This window comes from Oratosquilla oratoria, chromosome 12, assembly GCF_046742065.1.
Source record: "Oratosquilla oratoria isolate Oo_2021 chromosome 12, ASM4674206v1, whole genome shotgun sequence".
Lineage (NCBI taxonomy): Eukaryota > Metazoa > Arthropoda > Malacostraca > Stomatopoda > Squillidae > Oratosquilla > Oratosquilla oratoria.
In genome coordinates this window covers 28,451,466-28,464,227 of record NC_134788.1, presented here as the reverse complement: position 1 = coordinate 28,464,227, position 12,762 = coordinate 28,451,466, and the positions used below count along the sequence as shown (strand labels likewise).

At 36.6% G+C, this 12,762-nt stretch overlaps 1 protein-coding gene across 1 annotated transcript; it reads right to left on the bottom strand.

Moving 5' to 3' along the window:
* Window positions 1-618: 618 nt before the first annotated feature.
* On the bottom strand, window positions 619-10,473 carry LOC143031146 (uncharacterized). Its single transcript, XM_076194640.1, has 2 exons — window positions 9,660-10,473; window positions 619-3,377 (listed from the first exon to the last, which is right to left on the bottom strand). Exon 2 carries the CDS (start codon window positions 3,114-3,116, stop codon window positions 1,419-1,421), a length of 1,698 nt encoding a protein of 565 aa, XP_076050755.1. The 5' UTR covers window positions 3,117-3,377; window positions 9,660-10,473; the 3' UTR covers window positions 619-1,418.
* Between the last annotated feature and the right edge of the window lie 2,289 nt (window positions 10,474-12,762).

The following is a 12,762-nucleotide window of genomic DNA, read 5'->3' as shown; positions in this document are numbered from 1 at the left end:
AAATATTAATGATTAGTACCTGAAAAAAGACATAGTCTTAAGAAAAGGTACACAGATAGCACATTTTCAAGTCTATCAAAGACATGTTAACATTTTAAATGAGAGTCCTGAAGAGGTGGAATCACCAATTTCATCAATCTGTTCAATTCAGGAAGAAACATTTGGGGGAGAAATATAGGAGTCAACTAACTACTTGTTGTCCTCAATTAGAATCAAGTTTGATTGCATTGCTAGTGAGGCCCAATAAAGTAGTTGCTTTGTTGGGGATGGCTTGGGCAAAACAATTTAAAATATCAGATCAAATTAAAACCAGGGAGTCAACTTATATACCTGCCTGTAGACTAGCCCATTCCAAGCTAACCATTGTAGCTAAATTGATCACTGAAATGTTATTGCAGGATGTCATAGAACCCAATCAGATAACGGAACTTCCCATTGATTCTGGTACCAAAATCAGATGGTATATATCCAGTTATTGACTATAGGGAGATGAATAAACAGATAATGCCTGATTGACTACTGTTACTGGTGATAGCAGATATACTTCATAGCTTGGAAACTGAGAATTGATATTTTAGCACTATATATATATACATATATATATATATCAAATTGGCCTTTTGGCAGATCAAATTGCTTCTTGATTCTTGAGAATATACATATATGAACTCACCTTGACTAACTAGACCAATATGTGAGACATGATACAATTCTTGACAGTTATTTCAAAGTTACCACATGGATAGAAGAGTTGGTACACCACTGACCACAATACTAATAATTATCTTTAGGATACTCTTACATGCGAATGACAAAGAGAGAAAAAAGTCACACTGGGGCTTCCCAACTAAGTATGGTTTTAATGCAATAGTATTGTTACCTAAGAAAGCTCCCTCTCTTACACTGAAAAGAAAATGTCTTTTAAGTAAGGGTCATTACATGATTCTTCAGATGAATACTTCATGAGAAAGCAGTACAGTATAAGTCACACAGGTAAGGCTTCTCTCCTTTAAGAATCATCACATAGATTTTGAGAGAATATTTTTCTGAAAGCTGCATCAATTACCATATTGAAAAGATTTCTCTCTTGTGTGGATCATCACACGCCTTCTAAGACTACCCTTTTGTGAAAAAGCTGCACTGCAGTTACCACACTGAAAGGGCTTCTCTCCTGTGTGGGTCATCACATGTTTTTTGAGATTACTCTTTTGTGAGAAAGCCACATCACATAGGCCACACTGGGAAGGCTACTCTCCTGTGTGGATGATCAAAGGGCTTTTGAGAGTACCCATTTTTGAGAAAGCTACATCACATATGCTACACTGAAAAGTCTTCTCTCCTATGTGGGTCATCACATGGCTTTTGAGATGACCTTGATGTGAGAAAGCTCCATCAAAAAGGTCATATTGGAAAGAATTCTACCTTGTGTGGGTCATCACATGCCTTCTGAGATGACTCTTTTGGGAGAAAGCTGCATTACATTGGCCACACTGGAAAGATTTCTCTACTGTGTGGGTCATCATATGCTTTTTGAGATATCCCCTTTGGGAGAAAGCTGCATCACATACATCACATTGGAAAGGTTTCTCTCCTGTGTGGGTCATCACATGCTTTTTGAGATATACCTTTTGGGAGAAAGCGGAATCACATAGGTCACACTGGAAGGGCTTATCTCCAGTGTGGGTCATCACATGGTTTGTGAGTTTACCCTTTTGTGAGAAGGCTGCATCACATAGGTCACACTGGAAAGGCTTCTCTCCTGTGTGGGTCATCACATGGTCTTTGAGATGACCCTTGTATGTGAAAGCTGCATCACATACACCACACTGGAAAGGCTTCTCTCCTGTGTGGATCTTTACATGGTTTACGAGTTGTTGCTTCCTTCTGAAAACTGCATCACATAGGTCGCAATGAAAAGTTTTCTTTCCTGTGTGGGTCATCACATGCTCTTTCAGAGCAGCCTTTACTCTGAAAGCTGCATCACATAAGTCACACTGGAAAGGCTTCTCTCCAGTGTGGGTCATCACATGGTCCTTGAGACTACTCTTTCGTGAGAAAGCTGCATCACATAGTTCACACTGGAAAGGCTTCTCTCCTGTGTGGGTCATCACATGCCTTTTGAGAGTACCCTTTACTCTGAAAGATGCATCACATAAGTCACACTGGAGAGGCTTCTCTCCAGTGTGGATCATCACATGTATTTTGAGAGCACTCTTTTGTGAGAAAGCTGCATCACATAGTTCACACTGGAAAGGCTTCTCTCCTGTGTGGGTCATCATATGGTCTTTGAGACCACCCTTTTGGGAGAAAGCTGCATCACATACACCACACTTGAAAGGCTTCTTTCCAGTGTGAGTCATCACATGGCTTTTGAGATCTCGCTTCCTTCTGAAAGCTGCATCACATTGGTCACAATGGATAGACTTCTCTCCAGTGTGGGTCATCACATGCCTTCTGAGATTACTCTTTTGTGAGAAAACTGCATCACATTGGCCACACTGGAAAGGTTTCTCTCCTGTGTGGGTCATCACATGGCTGTTGAGATTACTCTTATGTGAGAAAGCTGCATCACATAGGCCACACTGGAAAGGCTTCTCTCCTGTGTGGGTCATCACATGCTTTTTGAGATATACCTTTTGGGAGAAAGCTGCATCACATAGGTCACACTGGAAGGGCTTATCTCCTGTGTGGGTCATCACATGGTTTGTGAGACTACCCTTTTGTGAGAATGTTGCATCACATAGTTCACACTGGAAAGGCTTCTCTCCTGTGTGAGTCATCACATGATTTTTGAGAGTATCCTTTCGGGAGAAGGCTGCATCACATAGGTCACACTGGAAGGGCTTATCTCCTGTGTGGGTCATCACATGGTTTGTGAGTTTACCCTTTTGTGAGAAGGCTGCATTACATAGTTCACACTGGAAAGGCTTCTCTCCTGTGTGGATCATCACATGCCTTTTGAGATCACCCTTTCGGGAGAAAGCTGCATCACATAGGTCACACTGGAAGGGCTTATCTCCTGTGTGGGTCATCACATGGTTTGTGAGTTTACCCTTTTGTGAGAAGGCTGCATCACATGGGTCACACTGGAAAGGATTCTCTACTGTGTCGGTCATCACGTGCACTTAGAACCTGCTCTTTTGTGAGAAACCTACAATCCAAAATTCACGCTGCAAAACCTTTTTTCCTTGTTTGGTTCTTCAAATGCATTTTGAGATTTTATATTTGTGAAAAGCGGACAACACAAATGTCATGCTTAAGGCTTTCCATCTGTCTTAGACATCTTGTCTACTATAACATCAGTCTTGTGTTGAGATCTTTATATTATATACTTATGGCATAACTTATCTACTTAGAGCTTCATGGGTATTTATGTCCTGAAAGAAAAGGGGGATTAGGGTGATCTTTAGTGCCATATACCCAATACCTTATAATAGGGAACTGATGTTCCTTATCTAAACAGGATACAGCTGCTGATCTGTAATATTACCCTTAACCCATTAAACTCCGATGACAAGATTCTTGTCATTTGGTCAAATAAAACAAAAAATCATAAAACACCAAAATGTTTGATCAAACACCAGAAAAATATGACGCCAGTCCTCGCTTCACGAAGCGAGGACTGGCGTCATATTTTTCTGGTGTTTGATCAAACATTTTGGTGTTTTATGATTTTTTGTTTTATTTGACCAAATGACAAGAATCTTGTCATCGGAGTTTAATGGGTTAATGATGTTCCACAATAGAAGAGCCCCAGCAAAGATTACAAGACCAGATTAGGTGAAAGACCTCTAGATCAGATGTGGTAAAGGTTTCAAAACATGACTAGGATTCATATTCTGTTCTAATGAAAAAATAGAAATCCTCCTATTCAATCCTATCCGCAATGGCTCATAAGAACTTAGTCTTCTGAATTCCCTAATGATTTCTCACATAGACGACTATGAGATAGCAAGGTAATGAAGGATTAGCTGTCAATTTCAATTACAGATACACTCAAAGGAAATACCAAATGTGTCTAGTTTTGTTACGTAATATGGTAACAGGCCTACAATGTCTGCTACCAATCAACATGAACACTCAAATTAAGGTTTTAAATAGAAAGCTCCTCTTAATTATGGCATAGTACAAAAGACTGGAAGGATGACTTATTCTAGAGGTTTATGGAGAGAGAGGGTCTTGGGCATAGTTCAGAGACCAAGTAATATCGTCTTGGGGCTTCACCACAAACAAAATCCTGAAAAAAAAACTGCTCATAGTATCATTTCAACAAGAAGTTTTACAGTAACTCAACACTTCCTTCCCTTTTGTCATGGTTTCTGTTCATTGTGTGTTGTACGATTTTAGAACATCAGTCAAGCATAAGCACATAAGTTGGAATGAAATTATCTTTCATTCATTAGGTAGATGCTTTCTAAATTATTCTTAAGCAGAATGACAATTTTGCTATTTCCTTAAATATTTCTTATGTGCCAATTAAGTTTTTCTATGATTTCCTCATCATCTTTCTCACCATGGTCTCATCTATGATGAAGATGGAAATTGGGACAGAGTGATGGGGTTAGGGATTCTCCACTCTAAATTTTTCTTCTAATAAATAGCAAGGCAGAGAAGGGTCTGGAACGATGACTCCAACCAAATCACTAGTAACTGGTTCATTAACTATGTGTGGATGTGGTACAGAAAACAAAAGTGGAGATTGGTTCTATGCTTGTGAAAAGATGAATGTGTTAGTACTAAGTTGAAAGGTAAGAGTGGTTTTCACTTTGGGAGTAGGGTGAGTAGGGCATCAGGAGTGATAAGGAAGTTAGGGAGAGGAGTAGCACTGCTGACAAGTGATGAGATAAACTGAAAAGAAGAATTGAACACCTACTGAAGTTCAGCTTATAATCTGTACAATTGGCTTTCATATCAATTATCAAGTACTAATATTTCCTTTTATATATATATATATATATATATATATATATATACATTATATATATATATATATATATATATATATACATTATATATGTTTCATTAAAAGTGATAGGCAATTCAGCATGCTGAATCTTCTTAAGGATATTCTCCTTATTACGCAAGATAGACTTATTCTCTCTTGCAAGATGTGAGATGATTTCTCCATAGGTCATCTGGGCAGCCCAGACGACCTCCTATTGAGAAATCATCTCACATCTTGCAAGAGAGAATAAGTCTATCTTGCATAATAAGGAGAATATCCTTAAGAAAATTCAGCACACTGAATTGTCTATCACTTTTAATGAAACATGTGTGAGAGAAGACCTCCTGCCCATATATACCCTTATTATATATATATATATATATATATATATATATATATATATATATATATATATATGTATATATTATATATATCTATATATATATATATATATATATATATATATGTGTGTGTGTGTGTGCGTAATATATCTAGTTGTAATTACCTAACTGTATTTTATGGGAAGAGAGCTTTGTATCTTTCAAGTATCAAGTTTGTTCTTAAATTCTTGTATATTTTTTTAACATGGTTTCCTCATCCAATTTATTCCAGATATCCACCACTCTGTGTGGGAAACTATTGTTTTTCAGATCTCTTCTATAAGTATCCTTTTTAAGTTTCTTTTCATGTCCTCTTGTTTCATATATATATATATATTATATATATACACACACACACTTCTCTGTGTGCTGTCAGAGCAAACAGAAGGCTAGTAAGGGTAAGGTGACATAAGTGCGAGCTTCGCTTATATGAGGAAAGAGTTACTCTGAACCGTAACATTAAAAATGACAGATTAGATGTGGCAGCCCCCACACCAAAAATATTCTTTATATTGATATACATAAGAATTGCACCTGTGAGACTGGCATACAACTTTACATTTACAATTTTTTCTTTAATAAAAATAAGCCAAAATGAAAAATTGTAGGCACTGCATGCAACAGAACTTTATGCTTTCTCTGCTTCCAGCACTAGCAACATTTTTGTAAGAATTTACAGGTTAGGTGCAGTTGTGCTATTCTCCATTGCAACCCCTGCAAAAAAGAAACACCTAAAATTTTTACCTACTACTGATGTTACTACTAATTAGTGGTGTTTTTTCATGGGGTTCAAAACACTCAGAATGATACGAGGAGCTATCCAATGATATAAATAAGAACTGCATCTGTGAAACTGGCATTCTTTCCTTATGCCCATTCAGTGTGGGCATCAGTGTGGACAGGTCAACTTTCAACACCACCACCTGCTGTATCCAGTTCTACATGAGGCAGTGTGGACTTGGCTTAAAGTCTCTCAGGCTCTGCAGTTGACAATAAATAAAGAATATTTGCATTGGGATTGAACAACATTGTTCTGTTTCAGTGTTTAATGGACTAACCTCCTCTGGGCTTGAGAAGGCAGGATTGGGTGAGTGGTCATCAGTAGGTGCAGATTCACTTACGTAGCGTTTTCTGCATAATTTTCTTTTTTTCACATGTTCAGTGATAAAATCCTCCCTTCAACATACTAAAACCCATCACTGACATTTTCAATATCCAAATATGGTTTGGGAAAATGGATTCAAGTACTTGAATCCATTTTTCCAAACCATATTTGGATATTGAAAATGTCAGTGATGGGTTTTAGTATGTTGAAGGGAGGATTTTATCACTGAACATGTGAAAAAAAGAAAATTATGCAGTCTATCCTCATATGGTGAGTCACTGTGATATAATTTATAACAGCATGGTTTAGCAGATGGCATTTTGAAAAGGTAAATTAAGTTGGATCCTGTCAAAATAGCCAATAAATGTGGATATTTTTTACAGGAAAATTAATAATGTAGCCAGGAGTATGGATTTATTTGCCTGCAAGGGATTTTCCTGTGCAATATGTGACATCATAGAGTTTGTTCCTATTTCAAGGACCTGTGGGTCTTTCATTTTTAAAATTAATAATTTGGGCTTGCTTTTTCCTAGTGCATATCAATTCAAGATAAACCAATTAAGGTGCCTTTTCTTAAAATTATTAAATGACACGTGCTTCATCTTGAGTAGTTAATATCTCAGGTGCTGATTTTTTTTATTCACAACTTAGTTATAATCTATAACAAATTAAAATAACCTAATCTCATTTCACAGTTTATATGACCATATAGCTGAACAATATAATTAAACTATCCTTTAAATCTTTGTCATGAATTGAAATTTTCCTTAACATCTTAAAAAAAAAAAAAAATCTTATCATTTAAAGGCTCTTGTGTATCATTAATAGAGCATGGGTGATTTTTACTGTTTCAACCAGGTGCCAAATCTTAAATTGAAAACTGGTGCTTATTCTATTGAATAAATCAAGTGCCTCAACTTCAAATGATCCCCAAAAGTATACAGTTTCATATTTTCTTATCAGACAAAGCAACATACAAAGCTCCCTATTCCACCACTTTCAGCAACTGTTTCTATTATTGATTTCTGTCAAGAATAATGTATTTTACATTGATGTATTATAATTTACAAAATCATCATTTAATTTTCAATTACTATATCGTGTAGGTGTACACTTCTAAAAAAAAAAATACCCGTGTTTAGCAGATGGCATTTTGAAAGGTTGAAATAAGTCAGATCCTGTCAAAACAGCCAATAAATGTGGGTATTTTTCACAAGAAAATGGATAATGTAGTGAGGTGCATAGATTAATTTGGCCACAAGGGATTTTCCTGCAAAATAACATGTGATGCCATAGCAAAGTTTGTTTCTATTTTAAAAAACTATACTTCTTTCAATTTCAAATTTATTATTTTGAGCTTGGTTTTTCCAAAAGCTTTTCAATTCTACATAAATCAACTGAAGTGCATATTCTTGAGCTGTTAATACTTCTGGTGCTAATTTCTTTTTCAAAACTTAGTTATAATCTATATTGAATTAAGCAGACCTCATCTATTTCATTTCAAAGCTTATATGATCATATACCTGGATAATATGATAATTGAATTATCCTTCAAATCTGTCACCAATTAAAAATTTCCTAAATATCTTAAAATATTTTCTTTTTATCTTTTAAAGGCTATCTTGTACATCATTAACAAAGCATAGGTGCTTTTTGTTTCAACCAGGTGCCAAATCTTAAACTGAAAACTCTGGTGCTTATTCTATTGAATGAATTTAGGTGCCTCATCTTGAAATAATCCTCAAAAGCATACATTTTTATATTTTCTTGCCAGACAAGTCAACATACTGAGCTCCCTACCACTTAAAGAAATAAAAATCCCATTGAAATTTTAGGGGGAGTGGGTGGGGGGGGCACTTGTTTGGGAAAAAAAATGAATCAGAATGTTCAGCATGATATGTATTCATTTCCTCAGTTATCAATAATAAGGATCTCATCTACCTATAACATATTTGGGTATTATTTTAGTTGTGCACACATGTGTGATACAGCATTAGAATATTAAATACTAATTTTGTAAATTGTAATACATAAACGTAATATGCTGTTTTCTTGGCAGGAATGAAATAACAAAAAATCTTGTTACAACCAAATTTACTAACGAACGAAGCCACTTCGATATGGTCCAGACACCATGCCAGTCCAGTCATATTCAGATGATAGCTTTCATGTTGTGGACCAGGTGTTCTCCAACTCCAGGTGATGTTAATAAGTGCTGTTACGAAGACAATAGGGCTTTCTTAGACTTTATGAAAGAACATGGGATTCTGCCATCGTCTATTAATTGCTCAAGGTGCTTTAATAATTGGCCTGTCAACATTCGTGATGACAATGACCAGGATGATCTTTAGAATTTGAAGCACAGGGATAATAAATATAGGCTAGGTTCCATAGGATAGGTTAGGTTAGGATAGACTAACTTCTTCGACCTCGCCATCTTTCAGAACAAACACCGTGTATCATTCAGCCACGGCGACTTCGTGCGTTGGTAAATTGGTTTTAGGAACTTTTTTGTTATTGATTTCCACCAAAAAAATTGCATATTATATTGGTCTACTATAATTTACAAAAATTAATATTTAATTTTCTTGCTATATCAAATAGGTGTGCACAACTAAGAATTTACCCATATTTGTTGCAAAAGAATTCGTTTGTGCTGCACAAGTTGAGGGAAGCATTAGTTTCCTGACAGGACCTACTGGATTCCTGTAAATTTTAGTCAACTTGACCTACCACCAGCTTAGCCCATCTACTCAGCCAAGTTGGCCCACCACGGTTTGGTTAGAGTGGACGAATGTATCATACTTTAATTTCTTTGAACTTCGCATCTATTACAACAAAAGATGCCGTCTCAAGCAGCCGATGGGCCAATTTGGCGATGTCCCGAGTTGGAGAGAGACCGAGCTGGCCGACAAGCTATCAGACAACCCAAGTTTCATATTAGAACTTAATGAACGCATAACTGTAAAGATTTATAGTTCAGCAATTCCTCAGACCTCTAGACAAGGGTTTCTCTTTCCCATCAAACATACGAAGATACTATACAACGTAGAGAAAATTTAAGCTGATTTCGCTTCAGATTAATTGTGTAAACACCAAAACTACATATACTCCAAACCTTACTTTTAATGTCAAAAACAATAAGTATTTATGCATATACATAGAGTAAACTCAAATAATTTCGAGACAGAATTCAGCATTTACAAGTACAACTTTAAAAAATTCTCACCAAAATATCCGTGTTATATAACCTTTCTGATCATTTTTAACTTCATCATGAGTATATCAGCTACCGACAAACAAGTGAGCTACAAGAAGCGGAACTTAGAAAGATCGGTAAATATTTACTTTCGACCATGGAAGGAATATAGCAATAGAAAATTAAATATTAATTTTGTAAATTAAAATGTATCAACATAATATGCAATTTTGTGTGCGGAAATGAAAAACAAAAAAGGTGCTAAAACACATTTCTTAAGTAACGAAGTCGTGTACGACGAATGGTACGCCATGTTTGTTATGGTAGATGCCGACGTCGAAGAAATGAAAGGACGATAAATTCTTCTAAGGTAAGGTAAAGTAAAGTAAACTAAACTAAACTAACCTAACCTAACCTGTGTTTAATAAATCATTACCTGCAAATTAGATGTCATCCGGCTCGTCCTCGTTGTCGTCGTCGTGAGAGACGTTGGCGGGCTTTTCAACCACTCTCTCAGCTTGCGGAGTATACAAATTAATATTTAATTTTCTATTGCTATATTCCTCCCATGGTCGAAACTAAAGATTTACCGGTTAGGTTAGGTTAGTTTACCTTAGACGAATTCATCATCCTTTCATTTTTTCGACGTCGGCATCTACCATAACAAACATGGCGTCCCGATCCTATGCTACCGACTTCGTTCATTAGCATATTTAGCTTGTAGCAAGGTATTTTTATTTTCATTTCCGCACACAACATTGCATATTACGTTGATACATTTTAATTTACAAAATTAATATTTAATTTTCTATTGCTATATTCCTCCCATGGTCGAAAGTAAATATTTACCAAAAGATCATCAATAGAATATCGACAAAAACTATAAGAGCATAAGAATGAAAGACACTGTGGGAGACCATAAGGCCTACGCTAGGCAGTTCCATGTCCATTACCACCTGACAGTCCTATTCATAACGTTGTCTAACCGTTTCTTAAAACTACCGATAGTTTCAGCGATCATTCCATGGTTACTAAGTCTATTCCATTCTTTGACCACCCTATTGGTAAACCAATCTCAATTTGTTTTAATGTGGTGACCTTGATTGCATAACCCTTTTTAAAGCCTTTGATCCACTTGAACAGCTCTATCAGATCACTCCACACTGCGTCATTCCAAAGAGTGTAAGTTAAGATGCCTAAGTCTCTCCTCGTAAGGTAAATTTCTAAGCCCATTCATCATTTTGGTCATTCTCCTCTGTACCGATTCTAGTGAATTTATGTCCATTCTACAGGAGTATGGTACACGTTCATAATCAGTCAGTATATATATTTGTGAATTATATATGATTTTACATACAATTACGGGCAAAATAGATTTAGGTTTCTGGACCAATTTCCAAGCCAACAACATTATTCTTGGGGTTAAAATATCGGCGTGTTTCAAGTATCGGTTATCGGTTGCCCCCCCCCCCCATAACATTCCTGGATCCGAGCCTGTAGTCAAGGATGGGTCTAATCAACACCAGCTAGTTTGATCATTACATCTGCATTTCTATTCGTAATCGTCCTAGCAATGAAACCTGATGCTCTGTTAGCTTCTTGGCGCTAATTCGTTGTTTTCTATATTTAAAGTCAGGATTCACTAGAGCTCCCAAGTCTCTCTCGTACTTACTTTTCTCTAAAAATGTGTTATCTAAGCTATATCTGTTTTCGGGGTTGAGTAACCCTACGTTTGATACGCTGCACTTTGATATATTGAAGTCCATTTCCCATTTTACCGATCATGTGAACAAGTTAAGATCATCCTGTAGAATCTCGGGGTCTTCTCCTGACCTAATTAGACGTCCTATTTTAGTGCCATCCGCAAACTTAATAGCATCACTATTAACCCCATTGTTCTAATTCGTCTATATACATAATGAACAATAAGGGACCCATAACCAAACCCTGGGGAACTCCACTAGAAACAATCCCCTTTTTGGATTTTACACTGCTTATGGTGATCCGTGGTTTTCTGTCGCTGATCCAAGCTCTAATCCATTCATGCACTTTTCATTCCATGTCATGGTCTTTGACTTAATTTAGTAGTGTCTGGTGGGGCACATTGTAGAACGCTTTCCTAGAGTCAAGGTAAATAACATCTTAACTATCATTTTAACTGGCGCCTTGTATACATAAGTGTAAAAAAGATAAAAGATTAATCACACATGACTTACCCTTGGAGAACCCATGCTGTGAGTCAAGAATCAAATTATGTCTCTCGATGTGATCACTGATTCTATCCGCTATTACTGATTCAAGCATTTTACCTATAAATGGCATTAGACTAGTTGGTCTGTAGTTGCATAGTGATGATAAATCTCCCTTTTTAAAAACAGGAACAATGTTTGAGTGCTCCCAGATAACAGACATAAAATCAGTGTCTACCGACATATTAGATATTTCCGTTAACTGGTCGCATACTTCAAATTTACACTCGTTAAGCTAGAGGAGGCTATTAGAAAAGAGGGCAGAAGACGGGTTGTTGCATTTTTAGGTAGGTTTGTAAATAACCCGAACGAGCTGAGTCCGTTTTGTGTAGGTAATATTGTTTGTAAATAACAGCCCGAGCGACCTGCCTGAGTCCACTTTGTGTAATAAAATAGTTAAGCTCGAGAGCTCGAATATATATTTACATGTTGCCGATATGACATTCCTTTGTAACATGAGTGAGAATTGTGCAGAGACTCGAGATTATTCTATGTAAACAATATTGCCGTAAAGACTTGAAACAAAGAATCTGGCAAATTAGATTGCTTCACGAATGTAAGATCATGTCCTATGGGGAGGATCTTAAATATAAAGTTAAAGATCACTGCACTAAAGAAATCACTACATCATTGCAAAGCTCACGTAGGATCTTTTATACATGCTCTCGGGGGTTTCCTTGGAAGAATTTAAGAGAGTGCGCTGTGTATTTGATTTTAAAGAAGAAAGATATTGACGAATCTTGGAGTTTGATTCTCCCAGACGGAAGATAACATTTGGAGGAAGTGATTCGCCATATCAATGAGTGGCGACGACAATGGCGACAGCGAGGGAAAGAACGCACGCAAGTAAAACGTCTTCGAATAAAGGCACTCAACGCACGCAA